The sequence below is a fragment of the Hemibagrus wyckioides genome, linkage group LG06 (assembly GCF_019097595.1).
Source record: "Hemibagrus wyckioides isolate EC202008001 linkage group LG06, SWU_Hwy_1.0, whole genome shotgun sequence".
NCBI lineage: Eukaryota > Metazoa > Chordata > Actinopteri > Siluriformes > Bagridae > Hemibagrus > Hemibagrus wyckioides.
In genome coordinates, this window is record NC_080715.1 from 28,308,376 (window position 1) to 28,327,495 (window position 19,120).

At 38.5% G+C, this 19,120-nt stretch overlaps 1 protein-coding gene across 2 annotated transcripts in view; it reads left to right on the forward strand.

Moving 5' to 3' along the window:
- The window catches only part of arhgap15 (Rho GTPase activating protein 15), a 40,505-nt gene that overhangs the window by 15,411 nt on the left and 5,974 nt on the right, over positions 1-19,120 (forward strand). For both annotated transcript variants that reach the window (XM_058391715.1, XM_058391714.1), the window contains exons 7-13: positions 6,410-6,508; positions 8,076-8,214; positions 8,695-8,817; positions 10,495-10,593; positions 10,699-10,776; positions 11,130-11,264; positions 17,797-17,902. In XM_058391715.1, coding sequence (XP_058247698.1) covers positions 6,410-6,508; positions 8,076-8,214; positions 8,695-8,817; positions 10,495-10,593; positions 10,699-10,776; positions 11,130-11,264; positions 17,797-17,902 — 779 coding nt within the window. The remainder of the gene's footprint in view (positions 1-6,409; positions 6,509-8,075; positions 8,215-8,694; positions 8,818-10,494; positions 10,594-10,698; positions 10,777-11,129; positions 11,265-17,796; positions 17,903-19,120) is intronic.

Here is a 19,120-nt window from a genome sequence, read left to right on the forward strand (position 1 = left end):
TATCTAAAGAGAAAACGAAATATTCTGTCATCCGATCCGTAATCACAGTTTGTACATGTGGACTGTGGACAGATATTTTTCCAGTAAAGCCACAGAAAATTTACTAGCCTTTAAATTTATTTATATGCTCTGGCTTACTTAATTCCTCAGCATTAAGAGTAATAATTGAATAATTATTTACAATTAGAATTTATTTCACTTGGAATAATGTGTATGCTTTAACTAACTGACTTCCTCAGCATTAAGAATAATAATGGAATAATTATTTACAATTAGAATTTATTTATTGTGTTCAAGAATCTAGAAATGGGAAATGTGATGCATGCAATGAAAAGAAAAAAGAAATGTTTTTATGAATGTTCAAAAATTTCTGTTTTGAAGGCCAAATATATGGAAAAACAAACACTGAAAAAATAATAATGTAAGTTAATTATATATGAATAAAGATGTATATATGAATATAGATGCATAAAGAACTGCATCCTGGTATTCTTGAATATTCTTAGTATTTCCTTCCTATAAAACAAAAGTTTAAATCAAAATTAAAAGGAGTACACGTCTGCCACAATCAATAGATTTCATTCCAAATCAGTAACAAATACATAATATTCCAGTTGCATTAAAACTCTCAAGAACAGATAATAAATAAGAATAGTACACCATTCCTACTTCCACAATCCTTAAGAGAGCAATTATCGTGTTACTAAAGCAATACATATTAGTTAATTATCAAGAATTGTGAAACGTACATCAGCCATGACCACAGAGAAGCAAATACTGCTGGAATCTGGGAAGGGTTATAAGTCCATCTCCAAATGATTCGAAATTCAGAACGCTTCAATTAAGTTCAGACTTTTTAATGCAAATGTGTAGCCATCCATCCATCAGCCGAAACTGCAGCGAAATTGGCTCATGCAATAGGATAATGATCCCGATCTGTAATGGCAAAGTCCAGACCTGAACTTTGCAGTGGACACTGTGCATAAACAAATGCCTTCAAACATCCATGAACTTCAGCAATGATGTAAAGATGATAAGCCTGCAGAAAACATTTACCTCAAGTAATTATTGCTAAAGGTGTTTTATATTCAGTATATAGGGTGCACTTATTTTTCTCCTGTTTACTTTTCAGGAAAAATTGACTACATTAAAATGTAGTGTGATCCGTTGTTGTTGTTGTCGCCTCAGAGTATTTGTTCATTTCTAGAAGTTTGTAAGGACCACACAATTGTTATTTAGGCCCTGATGACTAAAACATAGACAGGGTACCATAACCCCCCAAAAAGTATGCTGTTCTTGTGACTCAAATTCAGACGGACTCACTGTTTTTTTTCTCACATCATTCTAACCATGAGCAAGTCCTACCACTAGCTGTATCTCCTGTGTCTTGAAAAAAGCTATCAGACACAAGGAGGGTGTTAAACAAACATGAGCTTCCTCTGACATGTGAAGCTGTTGCATCTTTTCAGAATGTGGCACATGTGAGATCATTGTGCAGTTTGAGCTTTCGGAGACACTCGGATAATCAGTTCGGAGAGAGAAAGACCTTTTTTCCTAAATAGAGAGCAGCTAAATTCAATCTCCAGGTTTTCATGCCATCCAGGAAGCTCTATGTTGATGAGAATATTCCAAAAAAAAAAAAAAATGACTACCATGCATAGAGTACATCTTGATCTCATTTTTGTTTGTTTAATATTCAACTCAAGCTTGAAGCATCATTTAATCATGCAGCAGGGTTAGAAAGAAAAAAAACACCTCACCCCCACTTATCCTTTGTTTTCTGGCTTATTAAAGTTGATGGCCTTCTAAATCAGACTCATTCCTACTTCGATGTAAAACTGGAGAAAATGAATCCCACAATCCAAAGTGCTTTAAAGTTGTGTCTTTATGAAGCACTCAAATGAATGGTTAATTTAATAGAAAAATACAAATGTGAAGTTATAAATGACATACAGCTCTTTGTACTGCTTTGCCTTATTAAACATTAATTAACAGACCAAGTGTGAGCTTGGATATAAAATTACTCCTCATTAAACACAGGCATAAAAAGGCATTGGATTCATGTTATGCTCCTTTTTTATTTCCTCACAAGAAGTTTGTAAGAGTTTTGATCATTTAGAACAAAACCACTTTAAGAAACCTTATTCTAAACCTTCTTCATCTTATACTTAACCTTATTCGTATGATATATGACCTAATATGATTGATTTTGCTGATTTGCTAAAAATCTTTACAGAAAGGTTTTAAATATTCCTGAATGTCACTGGGATATAAAAGAGAAAGAAGTAAGAATGCCAAGCAAGGCTGTTTCAGTTCCTGGTTTTTGTTCTTCTTCTGTAAGGAGTCGTCGCAGCGGATCATGTTCGAGTTGGTGCAGGTTTTTTTTTTTTGCCGGATACCCTTCTGTTTCTTCCAGGTTTGGGAAAAGTGAGAGGGAGTTAAGCAAATCCCAGTGGCTAGGTTGCTTCCAGTCCAGGAATCGAACCTGGTCATAAAAACATATGCAGTGTAAGCGGTCTACAGTAAACTGTTAAACAGCTGGAATGTAAAGACATGGAATCAACCTGTTTAATGGTCAAGCATTTCATGTACTGGGTCAGGCATATTCTGTCCCTGATAGCAAATCGGTTCTGGGCCGGGTCTGGGTGTTAGTTTGGCTCACAAAATAATGGAATTACTGCCCAAGGTTGGCCCAAATGGGGTTTGCCAAAAGTCAAACGGAAACAGATCAAAACTTCACAATGTCACCAGAAATCAGCCTTAACTTGCCCACAACAGTTCTGGAATCCACAGATGTCAGCCAGACAAGAGCCAAAATACCACCATCTTTACCACAGAACTTATCCAGAAGCTCCAGGACTGAGCGTCTTAGATATAAAATGTAAACTAATCATTTTCCTGAAGTGAAATTTACATGCTAAAGGTTGAAAAAGTCATACCCTTTAGTAATACTTTTTCACATATCGAAGGTTTTGACATCCTGAAACTTCAAATTTACATCACACAAATTCTCAAACGGTCTGAAAGTAAAATTTGGCCAAATCCATGCAGAACCTTATTATTCTGTCTAATCAAGTACTGATTGATTTTATAATGTTTCTAATAAACCAATCTTACTAAATATCTCAAGTGATGAGAAGCTCAGCACAGACAGAGTTAGATTTCATATCCCCTGAAAAGCTGCTCCTTCTTCATTGTATAACTTATATACTTATAACGATATACAATACAAGCACAAAACACGCCTTTGAAATCTGCTGCATAAACATCAGTCTCCTGTTACGCTAGAAGGTGTATTAAGCTTGTTGCATGTGGTTTGTAATAACGTCTGTAATATTTAATGCTAATGTTATCTGATGTTAGCCACAATATTGTTTTTTTTCTGCTGAGCTAAAGACTGGTATACATTGTAAAACCAGAAAGCACATCACACTTATGTTTTATTACTCTTAAGAGACAGATTTAGAATATTTACAGCTAAATGTTTTCCTCATCAATCTTTATACAGTGGCTTTAAGTCTGTTTTTTTTGGTTAGAGCATAAAGAAAATGTGGGAATTGATTGAGAAAGAGCATACCTGCACTATGTGGGCAGAGATTAAGCCTAGTTCTAGATTTAAACAGCCTTTAAAACCAGATTAACAGAAATCTGCTTTCTCAGTAATGCACAGAAACAGTCCTAGTCATATCCTAATCCTGGATTTACCAACCGATTCCCTGATGGATGATTGGAGAAACTCTCCAGGACGATATTGAGGCTTAAATTTAACCTCCCAGGAGATTTCAGATTAATGCTGTTTGTCAGAACTGTTTAAGTAAGCTATATTTGGTTTATTTTTGTCTTATTTTAAACCTTGTCCAGGAAACTGCCTGTATATGTTTGTGGACACCTGGCGCTCACACCCAGACATGCTCATTCTCCAAACCTGGAGGTACCAACTATACAGGAAGTGTTTATATTGTAGGTTTACAGTTTATCTTTACTGGAACTAAGGGACACAAACCCAGTTCCAGCATGACAGTGCAGCTGTGCACAAAGCACAGAGCTCTATGAAGGCAGGAAAAACTGGAGTGTCCTGCACCGAGCCCAGAGTCTGACTCAACCCCACTGAACACCTTTGGGATGAACCCCAGACCTCCATACTCTTACTCAGATTCTCCTAATTAATGCTCTTGTAACTGAATGATCACAAATCCACACTCCAACATCTAGAGAAAAGCCTTCACAGAAGAAAAGAGTGAAGTTGATTGTAATAGGAAAGTGGGAACTGAATCTGGAAGAAGCAAAAAAAAGGTGCGATGGTCAGGTGTGCACAAACTTTTGGACATATAGTGTGTGTGGGTTCATACTAGATACTGACTTGCTGGTTGATAGATAGAACTCAAACAACCTTGTCTACACTGATTTCTCTTTGCTTCGTGGGCCGAACCAGAGACAAACTGCAACCAGACATTTCTTAAAGCATTAAGGACTGAGATTACGAGTGGTAGCTGAGGGATAAGATATGAATATGTATATGAATATTTAAAAGATTAAAATCAGATTGAAAAACACGCACTCCTTTTGTAAGAAATGGCAGCTTCATCTTTCAATTTCTCTGCTAATCTGCCTGAGGTCAATAAACTAAAATGAGATGCTTTGATGTTTAAAGATATTTTCCTTTTCCTTTAAACCTCAGAAGAAGAGTTACTGCCAGGAAACTGACTGGCCATTAAAGAGAAGTTAATAGAAGTTTAGCCTTTAATTTGTTAAAGGAATCAAGGAATCGTTTACCCAAAATGCTAACAATGAATGAACGCTCATGTCAGCACGAGTTAGCTTGCTAAATGTTCATTTTTTATACAATGCTATTTTTTTATGGTGCAAAGGATTTCTGGCTTCATGATTACTTTAAAGGTCATTGGTCTCAGATGTGTATTAAAGATTTAACACAGCTGGAAATTTCATTAAATAAAATAAATAAAGGTTTCAGTTTCTTTTGTGCATGGTTTACTAGTGTATGTATTTGTTCCTATCAGTTCCAGTATCCACAAACTATGTTCATGTCCATAGGCAGACTGAGATCTAGAACAAAAACTCGCTCACATAATCTACATCTAAAAATGGAGATCTAGCAAACCCATTCTGACATTCTGCCCCAAATCATTCCCTGTTTCTGCCCACTATCCCCAAAGAGACCGCTCCGATCCCATCTGCCATTCTCTCTCAGAGTCAGAAAAGCCTCATTCCAAAAGGCACAAACTCTACATGTCTTTGTAGAGTGACTACAGAACAAGATGCCCTGTGATACCATCTGGTATTTTTAGATGCTAGCAATGTTAAAACAATTCTCGCTTTTGTATTAATGCAGTGTCAAGCAGCAAGCATCAGGAAATTCCAAGAGTATGTGACAACGCTGACCTTAGCAGGGGTGTTTGCTAGGATTGTCAGTGAAAGGCACTTATGCTGTGTGATGGTGCCATGTGCAGTTACGTCTCTGGGGGAAAACAAGGGCAGCATTTAGTAAGGTATCATGCGAACGAAGATAAGCCTGAAGGAGGATATTCTATTCTTTTCTCACATCCTGTTCAGCCTTTACAATGACGGCACAGAGCAGATATGAGTAACGATACAGCTGAAATCAACAGTCATCTATTTATTAATAGCCTACTTTACATCAAAGCTCCTGTAGTTCAAAGTAAAACCTAGCTGATTTTTTTAAAGTCTATTCACGCTACATTATATGGCCAAGAGATAATATGACCATCACTACTAAATGTGTTCTTTACCCAAAGCTGGAAACACAATTTCCATGAGAACTACGGAGCAAAATATCTCCACAGCCATTCTCCAAAATTGAATGGAAAACCTGGAGAGTGGAGCTGATTAATAAGAGCAAAAAGGAACCCAGTGTGGAATGATGTTTGACAAGCACCTCTGGGTGTGATAGTCAGGTGTCCACAAACTTTTGACCACAAAGACTTTCATGGCAATTGTGAACAATGGAAATCCTGAACACCACCAATGAAGTTAGGGCCAATAGTGTGGGGAAAAAAGCATTGGTATCCTGTTCTCAGGCGTGAACAACTCGGCTGTAAATGCACAAGAGAACCAATTCAATTCGAGTTTGAATCAAGTAACACCTAAACTGGACCGAAGCCTGCAGGAGGTCATTTCTATATAGCTCAAAGCCCTCACTTATCATCTTACTTATCATACTTACGATGCTGTCATAACATCTTTACCCTGGCACTCTGACACCAATTCACACCTCTAGACAATAACAACAGTCATGTGACCTTAATACAGTCTTTGTCTATTTTATTATTTGAATATTTCCATGAGATTCCATATATTAATCTGTTCACTTAGCTATGGAAACGTTATATAATGATTTCAATTGATAGTATTTATTCTTTATTATCCACAGATAACAACAAGGTCTGGTGAGGAGCTGCTTCTGCAATCGGATGACTACCCTACCATCAGTAAATGGCATGATGTCATCAAAAAAATAGCAGAAAAATCAGTGAGTCATTTTATTACGGTGCAGCTCAGGAAATTCAAGGGAATTTCAGTATGTGCTCTTAGTGTCTGAAACTGCATCTTCATTACAGGACTCAGAGCTATGCATTAATCATTTCTAGATTCATTCAGTGAGTGAGTGAACACATTAGAACGAGTCTAAGTTACTCCCAGGATGTAATTCAGATGTATGTATGGTCATGAAGTCTTTGTCAGATGTGCACAGAGATTACAGAGATTAATGGCCTGGATTTTCATCTGTAACGCTTCTTACTTGTGAGATATTTCATAAAATGCTGATTTTCATGCTCAGTGGTTTATACAGAATGGCAGAATGGTAGGAAGATGGAAATGATTTGTTGAGGAGAGAGAGCTCAGAGGAGAACGTCCAGTCTGATTGGCAGGATGGCTACGGTAACACAAATAACCACATAAGCAGAAAAGCAAGTGAGATACACTATAAGTGGAACCTCGAGGCAGATTATTTTCAAGCTGTCCAGTTTTAGTGATCTTTTGCCTGCTGTAATCTCAGATTCCTGTTCTTGGCTGACAGGAGTCATTTCCACCCACAGAACTGCCGCTCACTGGAATGACCATTCTGTGTAAACTCTATAGACTGTTGTATGTGAAAATCACAAGAGATCAGCAGCTTCTGAAAGACTTAAAGCAGCCCATCTGGTACCAACAGTCATGCCACAGTTAAAGTCTCTAATATCACATATTTAATGTGAACATTCACTAGAGCTTTAGAGCTTCACCTGGATGATGTTATGCATTGTGCTTCTGTTGCTGCCACATGACTGGGTGATTAGCAGGGCCACAGATATTTCTAATAAAGTGGTCAGTAAGTATACACCGATCAGGCATAACATTATGAGCACTGAGAGGTGAAGTGAATAACACTGATGATCTCCTCATCATGGCACCTGTTAGTGGGTGGGATATATTAGGCAGCAAGTGAACATTTTGTCCTCAAAGTTGATGTGTTAGAAGCAGGAAAAATGGGCAAGGGTAAGGATGTGAGCGAGTTTGACGAAGAGCCAAATTGTGACGGCTAGACGACTGGATCAGAGCATCTCCAAAACTGCAGCTCTTGTGGGGTGTTCAGTATCTATTAAAAGTATCCTTTAAGTCCTGTAAATATCCCTTAAGTCCTGTAAGCAGATTTGCTGCTAACATCTTGGTGCCAGATACCACAGCACACCTTCAGGGATCAAGTGGAGTTCATGCCTCGATGGGTCAGGGCTGTTTTGGCAGCAAACGGGGGACCAACACAATATTAGGCAGGTGATCATAATGTTATGCCTGATCGGTGTAATTCTAGCTAAAAAAAAAGGGTTTAAGTGAGCAACGATGTTTCACAGCACATGCTATGCAGTAACAGTTTAAATCACGTGAATTTAATACTTAATGAAACCTCTGATAAAAATTCTGAAAATGAGTAAAGAGAAAGAATTCATCAAAAGAAGAAAAGTTGCCCCCCCTTTCATACAGTAGTGTGAAATTTTAAAAGAAAGTCAACTACACTTCTGAATCACTTCTGACTTTGATTCTGCTTGCCTGTTTCACAGCCCAGTGCAGGCACAGGGTCCGGTGGAGGAAAGGCCCCATTACACAGGTCCAACAGCACAGAGTGTCTGGCCAGACGATCCCAGGACTCAATAAAATCCAAAGGCAAAGAGCCGAAATCAGAGAACAGACGATCTCTCAGTGAGTAATGTGTGTCAGTGACAGAACACACACCAAAAAATTTGGAAAGACCTCTTTATAAACCTCTTGGTGTTCTGACTAATTATTGTTTTCAGGCCACCTTTTCTGCATTATATATTACCCAGAATTGTGAAAAGTCTTCCTGAGAGAAAAACTTGACAATAAACAGTTATAGATAGGACATTATTTACATTTACATTATTTACTGTCCAGTGTCATGCAAATGAGGATGAGGTTCCTTAGGATTCTGAGCCTGGTTCATCTCAAGGTTTCTTCCTCACATCATCTCAGGGAGTTTTTCTTCACCATTGCCTCAGGCTTCTCATTAGGGATAAATATTAGGCATAAATACCATAAAGGTGTATCCACATAATCTTCAGTGAAATTTCCCAGATGTTTTCTTAATGAAATATAGCACACAAACCAACACTCACTCAGATACTGTTAATAAAATGGGTTTCTTCTCTATAACGTGGGCAGTGTTCAAGCTGAACTACAGTGCCTCTGACAGCGCAGATAAGAACGGCGTGAAGAATCGCCTCAAGAAGTTCATCTCCAGACGGCCCTCCATGAAAACACTACAGGAGAAAGGCCTCATTAAAGGTGAAGTGCAAAAAAAGAAGTCTAATAGAATTTATATCTCAGACAATGTTCTATGTCAGCAGCACTGACAATCATGTCAGCTATAATTCTTATAAGTCACACGTTTATATTAATGTGCTTATTATTTGTACAGTAACAACCCACACACAGGGACTTGTATACACTGTCTGGCCAAAAGTACAGGACACCTGACCATTGCACCCATGTGTTTTTTTTTTGTTTTTTTTTTTGCTATGATGTAGCTTTTAATTTCCCTTCACTGGAACTAAGAGGCTTGAATGACAATGCGCCTGTGCACAAAGCTCGGACAAAGACATGGTTTGCGGATCTTGAATCTTCAGTGTCCTGCACAGAACCCTGACCTACATTTGCATTTCTGGCATTTGGCAGAAGCTCTTATCCAGTTATACAACTGAGCAATTGAGGCTTGCTCAATGGCCCAGTGGTGGCAGCTTGGTGGACCTGGGATTCAAACTTACAACCTTCCTATCAGGAGCCCAAAGCCTTAACCACTAACCTTCCACAACCCCAGTGAACACTATTGGGATGAACTGGAACACCGACTGAACTAATGCTCAAACATCAACACACCCACTTCAAAATGTAGTGGAAATACATCTTAAAAAGTAAAGGAGTCTGACTCCATATCAATGCCCATAGTTTTGGAATGGGATGTTCAACAAGTATATATGAGTGTGCTGTGCCGGTCAGGTGTTCACATACTTTTTTCCATATTGTATAATAAAAAGATTTGGTGAAACTCTGTAACTCTGTAAGGAGTCTCCAGTGTCAGGGTTACGCAAAATTCTGTATGTTTTCCATCACAATATCCTAGTAGAAGCCATTAGTATTAATCTAGGTGAAATTCTGGGCTATTACTTAATTGGGGTATTTTCCCATTTAAGACAGAACAAATCTACCACCTCATCAAGCCAGCAGAGCCGCATTCCTTAATCCTAGAACAAATTATTAGCATATTTAGAATTCTTAGCTGAAAATAATGATATTTGTAATTTCGTCTTTAAGCTTTTTAATGATAAAAGAGGACAATGCTGAAAATAAAAGTAGTCTGGGATTAAGAAATAGCGCAGGTGGCCCTTGAACTGACAGCACTGGCAGAGCTCCAAGGCAAGCTAGTTAGGAGAAGATCCCTTACCATATTACTCTTCTTTCCCCTTCCTCTCACAAACGCACCATTAAAGGGTAATTTATTTAATAAAAGGGCTCTACTTCCATATATTTCTCCAGTAAGTGGTGCGAATAGAAATTTATATGCAAAGGTGGCTTGCTTGCAGTCATTTATGCATTTGGCGCAGCCTCCCCTCCCCTCCTCTTCCTTCTCCTCCTCCTCCTCCTCCTAACCCCCTCCACCCTTTACTGAGTGCTCAAACGAGAGCAGGCCATCTTTGATGTTCCATAAGCCTCGGGGAGCGCTTGGCTGGCCGCGTATTAGTTCAAACGCCGAATGATGAGGAAGTTAATAGACTGTGAGTAACTCCATATTGACAGTCGCAGTTTGATAGAACTGTGTCACAGGACCGAGGGTCGTGTCCGTCTGATGGCGGCTTCAGAAAAGTGCTCAAACTAAGTGACATTTGAGAAATTAAAATGCTTTACTTTTTGAAACCCGCCATGCCAAGTTCAATGAAAATGATTAAAAGAAAAGTCATCTTGCAGATTGCGTCTTTGGATGTCACATGTTGACTTTGTGTCAGCGTGAAGGGACCACGATTCCCAAATTTGTCCAGCTGTGTGTCAAGGAAGTGGAAAAACGAGGTATGTAGCTTTTGGAGAAAAGTCAATCATTATAGTGTTGCAATTATTAATAGCTCACCATAATAAACATATCTTTTTTTTTTTTTTTAAATCTGTTTCTCATAGGGCTTGAGGCTGATGGGATATACAGGGTGAGTGGTAACCTGGCCACTATACAGAAACTACGCTTCCTAGTTGATCAAGGTACCCTTCAAATAAAAACAGCTTTTTCTTTTCTTTTCTTTTTTTTTTTTTTTACTTTAAAGTTTCTGTATGCATATGCAGTCTTTTCTATTTACAACAGTGTCTTTCTGCCAAAGGCTCATTTTTCATTGTATTTTGCACTCAATGATATTCAAAGATATTCTCAGTACATATAAAAGACACAAAGAACAATGTCTCTGAGTTCTCAAGGGGCAAATTAACAGGTTTGTGTCCTACTGGAGGAACAAAAGAACACTGACATCATGATTAGCATTCTCTAATTTGCTCATCAAAAGACTGATGTTGTAATTGTTTCCTGCCTCCTCCTTCTGTTTGGTTCTTTCCCCCCCCAGAGGAGGAGCTGAATTTGGGTGACAGCCAATGGGAGGACATTAATGTCATCACTGGTGCGCTAAAGATGTTTTTCCGTGAACTGCCAGAGCCTCTGTTTCCCTTTCGCTTTTTCGAAATGTTCGTGGAGGCCATAAGTAAGTGACACTGCATTCTATCACATTTCTCTCGCTGGAAACCAGCACTGTTCTGTTAAATAACAATTCTTGGGAAATCTGGTCACCATTCTGGAAGTTTTTGAAAGAGCATAATTACTTCCCTGGATCCTTTCCCTTTAAAACATATATTTCAATTCTCTTGTTGAAATTACAAGCACATATTGAAACATTTAGGATAAATTCCTTGTGGCGCCTTATTCCACGCATGTAGCCATTAAAAATAAACTTTCAACAGTAAACCTAAAGACAATGACCAGCGGTTGAGAGTTCCTGAAACCTGAGAACCGTTTTGTCATTTCTAATAGTGTCTGATTCTGGAAACATTTCACTTAAATGCTTGGCCTAAAGCCATGTAAAAATAGGATTTCAAACTGACCATACTTCACGGCCATTCTGACACACCTGCCGGCCAAAAGGGGGCACTCTTTGATAGGGAGGTTGGTTTTCCCAAACCGTTCTCTGGGGAGCAGGGGGAATTCCTTAGGCCAGGGGGCAAAGCCAAAGCCTGAACTGCAGACTGAAGCTGTCACCAGATCAGCTTTAATATCACATGGAACCCCCAACACCACTGCAGGCCGAACTCTGGGCCCCATATTAGCAGGCCAACTGACGCCATGCTGGTTCTCTTGGGCACTCTACCTCATAAGGTGGCATGTTCTTATTTCAGCATGCCTCAATGACTGCTAAATGTTTATAATGGATTTTTTTTTCCACTTTAAAGGAATAGTCCAGTCAAAAGTGCCAACAGTTAACAGTAAATTAAACCATATAGCCTCTACTTATGACTTAACCGTTGGCTGCTAATTTCCATTCATGTTTGCTAGACCTATTCTATCAGCAGGGTATATTTTTATAATACAGATTATAAAGGCATCTATCTATAAGGATCTTTAAATACACAGCTATTTAGTTTCATACTGAACAGATTTCAGATGCAGCTACAGGTTTATTTAGAAGTTACATGAAACTATGAATTTGTGTAAAATTTCATTACAGGAGATACTTTGATGGCATTATTTTTTTTGAATTCTACAAAAATAGAGAAAATCATGATTATAAGCTACATACAAATTATGTAGTCATGACCTCAGTTTAGTGTCTCGTGGCTTCATTGAGTTGTGCTCACTATAACCGTCAGCATACGACAAAACAAAAGTAACCTGCAGAATTATATGAGGTGATGGATCAAGTGCTATTTTATAAGCTGTTGAATAATAAGCTGTTAAATTCAAACATATTTACAGTGATTAATGTGATGAATAAAATTCTGGTTATTCATGCAGCAATAGATTGGTAATATACTCGATTTCTATTAGATATTTATTAATGCTTTTCATTTACATGTAATATTAGTCCTTTTTTCATTTTTAAATTGTCTCCTGCTTTTATATCAAATTGCCCACACACACACCCTTCTCCCTGTTTTAATCCTGGCCAATTCCCACCCTCATATCACATGATCACATGAAGGCTACCAGCTCCTGAGGGTGAAGGTTGACACATGCTTCCCTGAGACACATCAATCTGACCAGCTGCATCTTTTCTTACTGCTGCTCATGCTGTATCACAGGCCAACAGAAAAAAATCAGTGCTATCTGCCCTCTTCCACATACATGACCTCACAGATGCTCCCAGCTACTAGTGTAACTGTGATTGACAGGGGATAGATTACGCCGTCCCCTTCATTTAGAGCGCACGGCTGCCTCACAAGCCCACAGTCCTCATTTTCTATCTCTGATTTTTTTTGTTGCTGCTGGAAAACCCTATTGGATGATCTAGCTAGAAAATGGAAATTCATAACCAAACTGTAATTATGTGTAATTGTTCTTGAATAAATTTTAATGTAAATTGTTGAGTCGAGTCAACATCTTTTAATTCATTGTTCACGCGTCTTCTGGAAAGCAAAAGATCGTAAAGATCAGCAAATACCGTATACTTATCGCTATTTCTCTCAGAGTAGGTAAGATTAATCATTCAAGCAGAGCTGGTCAAACTTCAGCCTTAAAAAGACAAATTGTATCGTGACCTGTGGACACTTACAGAATTCCAATCCTGGTTTTTTCCCATTCGGTTGCAGAAGGAGCCTGAGGTGACGTAGTTATTTGGTAATAAATATATTCTTGCACTGCAAGTAGCCCTCCTTTCGCTTAACGAGCAGAGGCGCCTGATCACTTATAGATAATGTTTAGACAACTAATTAAAACAGTATAAGGCACATCACAGCAGGATGGCAGTGTAATTACTTCAACCTGCAACACACTTTGTGATAAATGGAGCTTTAATACTGAAAGAAATGAGAAAGACAGCAGTGAAAGAAGGAAAGAGGCCAAAAGCAAATAAACAGTCGGGAGAAAGTAGTATAAAATCATACGAGCCGGAGAATCATTTCGTCATGATTCGTTATACCAGCTCAAATTCTGACGAGAGAAAGCAGAATGTTTGCTTTTACATGACTATCATCTCACAGAAGTTTTTCTCTCTTCCAGCTTCACTTTTATATACATTTCTTTTTACCTGGCAGCTGAAGATCATTCAAAAGAACAAGGATATGTTTCTCATAGTGACACTGGCCAGAGTGCATCATTAAAACAAGCTCACTCCTACTCATGACTGCCCTTTAAATGGGTGGCATTAGCTAAAGGTCTTTGGAAGAGCACTTTGGATCATAGTCGGTTCAATTAGGAGCCATGCCCAAAAGCACATTGTGATTGGAACAGGCTGTGGTTGGTTGTGCTCTCGCACCACCATAACTTTATTTATTTCTACTCATTACATCTCATAGCTTTCTGAATATAGTTATGGAACGCCCCTTGTACAATGACCTAAATGCAACTTTGTTCGATTGTTTACCGATGTATCATCCCACTCATGTTGGAAACACACCCCCGTCACACACGTTTATGTAATTATTAATTCGCTATGCCTGCTCCACGATTTAGACTTTCCTTTCCTCAGGTAGACAGTTGGCCTTATTTTCCATTCCCTCATTCTGTGCATGGAGTGCAAAGGTTGGCAAGCGAGCAGTTCTTGGCTCATGATGGGCTCAAATCTATTATTCATCTTGCCTGGTGTCTTAGCGACATTGTCCCACCACCTGTCTCGCACACAAGCGTGCCTTGTTGTTCCTAGTGAATGTGTGCTCACTGACAAATTGAGGTTTTGTTCTTCGAGTTGACAAGCAGAGAATCTGACTAAAATGTGTGTGTGTGTGTGTGTGTACTCCCAAGTTCCTTTTGTTTCATGTTAGCACGGAGATATACGACAAAAATCCTTCAGCGTGATGTGTTCATACGTGACGGCCTACGCGGCACCGTTCATTCGATGCTGAATATGTTAGCGATTTCTAACACCACCCTATATGAGCTGCGGTATGATATAGAATTATTCAGCTTTTCACTTAGTCTTTAAAACGATGCCTTCTATGAAGGCTGCCTAATTTCTCTGGTGTGAACTCATTGGCATGCAAAGCTGGCATGCAGAAAGACTTTCAAACGCATAAAATGCTTCCCAGTCTCTATATTTCATCAAGGAGTTTTTCATGTTTAATAAATTACAGCGGCTGATCCACTAAGACTTTGTTATTCATAAAGCAAAGCATTCAATTGGGATACATTTAAAATCTTAATCATAACCTGCAGGACTATTTGCAGTGTGCTAATATTTGCCTTGACAGGGCTTACAGAAGTCAGTAGACAAAAGCCCCGAGATGAGCTTAGACGCCGAAGCGAGCTTTATTTGAACAAAGCAGGCGTTGGTGTTTGTGGATTACTTTCACAGTTGTTTAGAACGGAACGTGGGTCTGATTACCACATCCATCGCTACCGCAAACAAACCAAGGATGCTACGATAGATTTTTTTATAGCTCATATACCGTATTGTCATCTTTCTTTCCGATTAAGTACATTTAGTCCATGCAAGCTGATTTTTGATGAGACACTGCAGCAAATAAGTTGCATATATGAGCAAAAATATGAGGTTACTGTAGCTCAGCCTACACCTTTAATGACAGCTGTGTGAAAGGACTAACGATTAGCATGATGTATAAGTGCACACTGATTTAGATACAGGCATTTTTACTCTGTTATATATTAATGACACTGTCCGCACCATCTGTCCACAATGCAGAACGAGGGACCATCTCCAATATGCTCACCACCAAAGGCAAAGTAATTAATGACAGCAATAATGCCAGCAATAATGACTAGATTAAATATTTCACAGGCCGACTGCCATGCAGTTGTCAAAGCCAAATAAGTGTTGAGGCTTTCACAGATTGGGTAAAGGCTGAAAATTTGTCTAAATGCTTTTTTTTTTTAAGAATCAGAACACGTCTTTCAGGGATTATGATGATAAACAGCCACTCCCTTTCATCTCTCTCTCATTTTATTAATAATTTTTTCTGCTAGTGCGCTGCATCATTATATCTGTACCTAAACACTGCACTACTGGCACTTATAGCAGTGGGTCATGGCCACTCTCAGTCCTAAAACTTGTTCCCTGTCTGTGCTTAATTGGAAAACCTGGCATCTGACAAGGGCATCTGCTAGCAAGGGCCGTGCCAGCACGGTGAATACATGCAGACATCTGCTCCATTAGTGCCCAGGGGGCATCCCGGGCAGTACAGTAGACCAGGGCCGTGATCACTGCCAGCTCTTTTACACTGCACAAGCAGGAAGAATAAAATCATATACATAAATATATACACACATATAGATAGATAGATAGATAGATAGATAGATAGATAGATAGATAGATAGATAGATAGATAGATAGATAGATGTAAAAAAAAAATGTTTTACTACAATAATACATTTTTTTAATTAATCAAGAAAAAAACATTGTATTGTATTTCATTTGACTTGAATTTTATTTATCTAGTGTTTTTAACGATGGCCGTTGTCCCAAAGCAGCTTTACAGAAATCCGGATATAAATTTCAATTCAAATTTTAATTTCATCCCTAATGAGAACTCCAGAGGCAACAGAATGTACTGACACTGGAGACTCCTTACTTAAATGTTAAATAGACATCTTACAGGAAGCTTCATCATTTTATAAAACATGGCTTCATTTATCTTAAACGGCCGCTATGCATGGCACTGAGAACGAGCTGTTACTATAGAAACGATAATGAATTAAAACGAGTGCATTGTGTTACAGCCAACACAACATTAATATTTAAAAAAATGTGTGCTAGTATACATAGAGTCTCTGCAATTTCTAACTGGAGATCTTGAATTTGGATCAGTCTGTGTGTGTAAACCCTTGTTGCAAAAAAAAAGGTCTTGAACTAAGCTGGAAAATAGCTAATGCGGTGCAGGCATCTGACCTGCTCGTAAGTGGCTCAGCATGTCCGTGTACACACAAACACACACACATACACAGGTGGTGTTCCTCAGCAAGCAAAAGCTGTTCCCAAACATCTGCTCAGGGATCAGATGGCCTGTTCTGGAAACGAATGCTGGAGTGATAGGAGATATGATTACATCCATGTACAGTTATTGATCTTAGCGTGCTCCTGTGCTCTCCAAGAGCCGACTAACTTCCATCCACCTTGATTTCCAAAGATTCAATATTAAACACTCCTAATGTAGAGGAAAAACAGCCTGACAGATGACAGATGGGGGAAAAAAACCCTCTACAGGTCAAATGGGCTGTTATGTGTTGTAGATAACATGCAGGTTGGCTTCTCAGTAGTGTTTCATGAGGCTTCCAGCCATCTGACATGCCAGGAGTATGAGGGTCAAAAGGTGAACGTTTAAGGCTAGTGTTACATCGCGAGGGCTTTTAAAGGACCACAGGTCTGTAAAGCCATTAACCAACCAGCACAACATCAATAAAAAGATCTATGAGTGAGCACCAGACTGAAAGACCATAATAATCAATATTCCATCCAGATTAATACTGCTATGAATGAGTTCTTACAAGTTGATCCAAAGTTAATGATTTCAATTTAAAACATGGCAAGATAAAGAGATTATACATTATTCACATATGAATTTTGAAGTGCTCTGCGAAATTAAGTATGTGAGCAGGTTATAAGAAATTGGACAATTTTGAGAAAATGTTCAGATGAATGCTGAAGTCGTAATTAGGGTTAAAACTAGGGATGGGTGATAAAAAAAAAAATGACAAAAAAAATCATATCATGTACAGGCATTTTTATAATATATTTTATATATTTCAATATATTTCATTATATATATATATATATATATATATATATATATATATATATATATATATATATATATATATATATATATATATATATATAATCAACTGCTTTTTCTTTGGTATAAAAAATGCTAAAGTATTACATTCTAATTGATATTAATAATAATAATAATAATGATAATAATAAATATATTTTTATTTAATATCACAATATGTATGATATCTCCAAAAAGTACCTGTTCATTGTAAAAATGTATCATAGAATCAATACTGTATCATCATATAACTCAGACCTAGAAAAAAAAACTACCTGTTTCTTTTTTTTTTCCGAACAGAACATAAGGAGCAAAAGCAGAAGGTTCACGCTTTGAAGAAGCTGGTCTGTCAACTCCCTAAACCCAACCATAACACCATGAAACTGCTCTTCCATCACCTGCAGAGGTTGGTCAAAACTCTTTTGATTTCATTTGCATTCAATCAGATCCTTACGAAAGTGAAATCTTTTACCAGGTTTGAACACAACCTCCGCTACAGAACACCAGTCGATGTTATCTACGAGTGTGATTAGACAAACTATCCATTTTGCCGTGTGTTTAAATACCCCAGGAAAGAAAAAGCCCCGTGCACAGAAAAATGCAAACTGGAGCGCTGAAGTCCCTGTCCATGCTAACATAGCTGGCACAGTCACTAGGCCATATGGCTAGTCTCCATCTCCCAGAAGGGGTGTTCCATCCCACTTTACCCTTCTGCACATTTACCACCCTGCACAGGAGGGCTAGAGGACTCAGATCAGATTGATGAGCCTCTCCTCGCCTCCAAGCTCTCCCTATGGAACATGCCCTTTTGGCTCTAGTGATAAAGTTTGTTGGGTTGCATATGTCAGATTGAGCAGGTGAGGTGAGGGGGGAATTTTTACTTTGTCATAACCGGCTTATACAGCAATACAAAAAAGAATTCTGACTAACTAACAAACAAATTGTCCTTGCCCATCATTATTATTTTTATTATTAGTAGTAGTATTAGTATTATTGTTGTTGTCTTCACCCAAAAAATGCATATTAATGAGCATATTGAGCCTCAGAATAACACAACAGACGGATGAGACGGTCTAAAATGAAAATAGATTTGTCCTGTGATCTGCATGATCGTAGCACAAGACATGGCCAGTTAGTCACCGTATTTGCAGCCAAAATTCATGTGTTAATGAACTGTCCAAAAAGACTATGAGCACAATACAATTTAAATTCCGACCTCGCTCAGTCATGCACAAGCCGTTAATTCTTTGAAAGGAGACCTTAATTCCTTGAACTTTTATTTTGCTGACTGACTTGCTGTTATAGAGGGACTTGTGGTGGTGTTGAAAATCCCTGCAGTGCCACCAAGTCTATCCTCTGCCCTTTTGCTGTACGCTACCAGTGGTCTCTTGTAGTGTTAGCGTCCGCGGGGGAACGTCGGGCCTCTCTGAGTCGTGGAGCCACGCCCAAAGCGACTGATGTGGTTCATACATAACTCTCACTTTGGAAGTTTTATACTTCTCGCTCCTTTTGTTCCTTTTCCTCTACCTCTGACTCTGAGAACAGCTTTCTCCGAGTTGAGTAAGCGCTAGGAATGTGTGGTTAAACGGAATTTAGTAGAAAGTTCACTCAGCTTTTTTGTTAT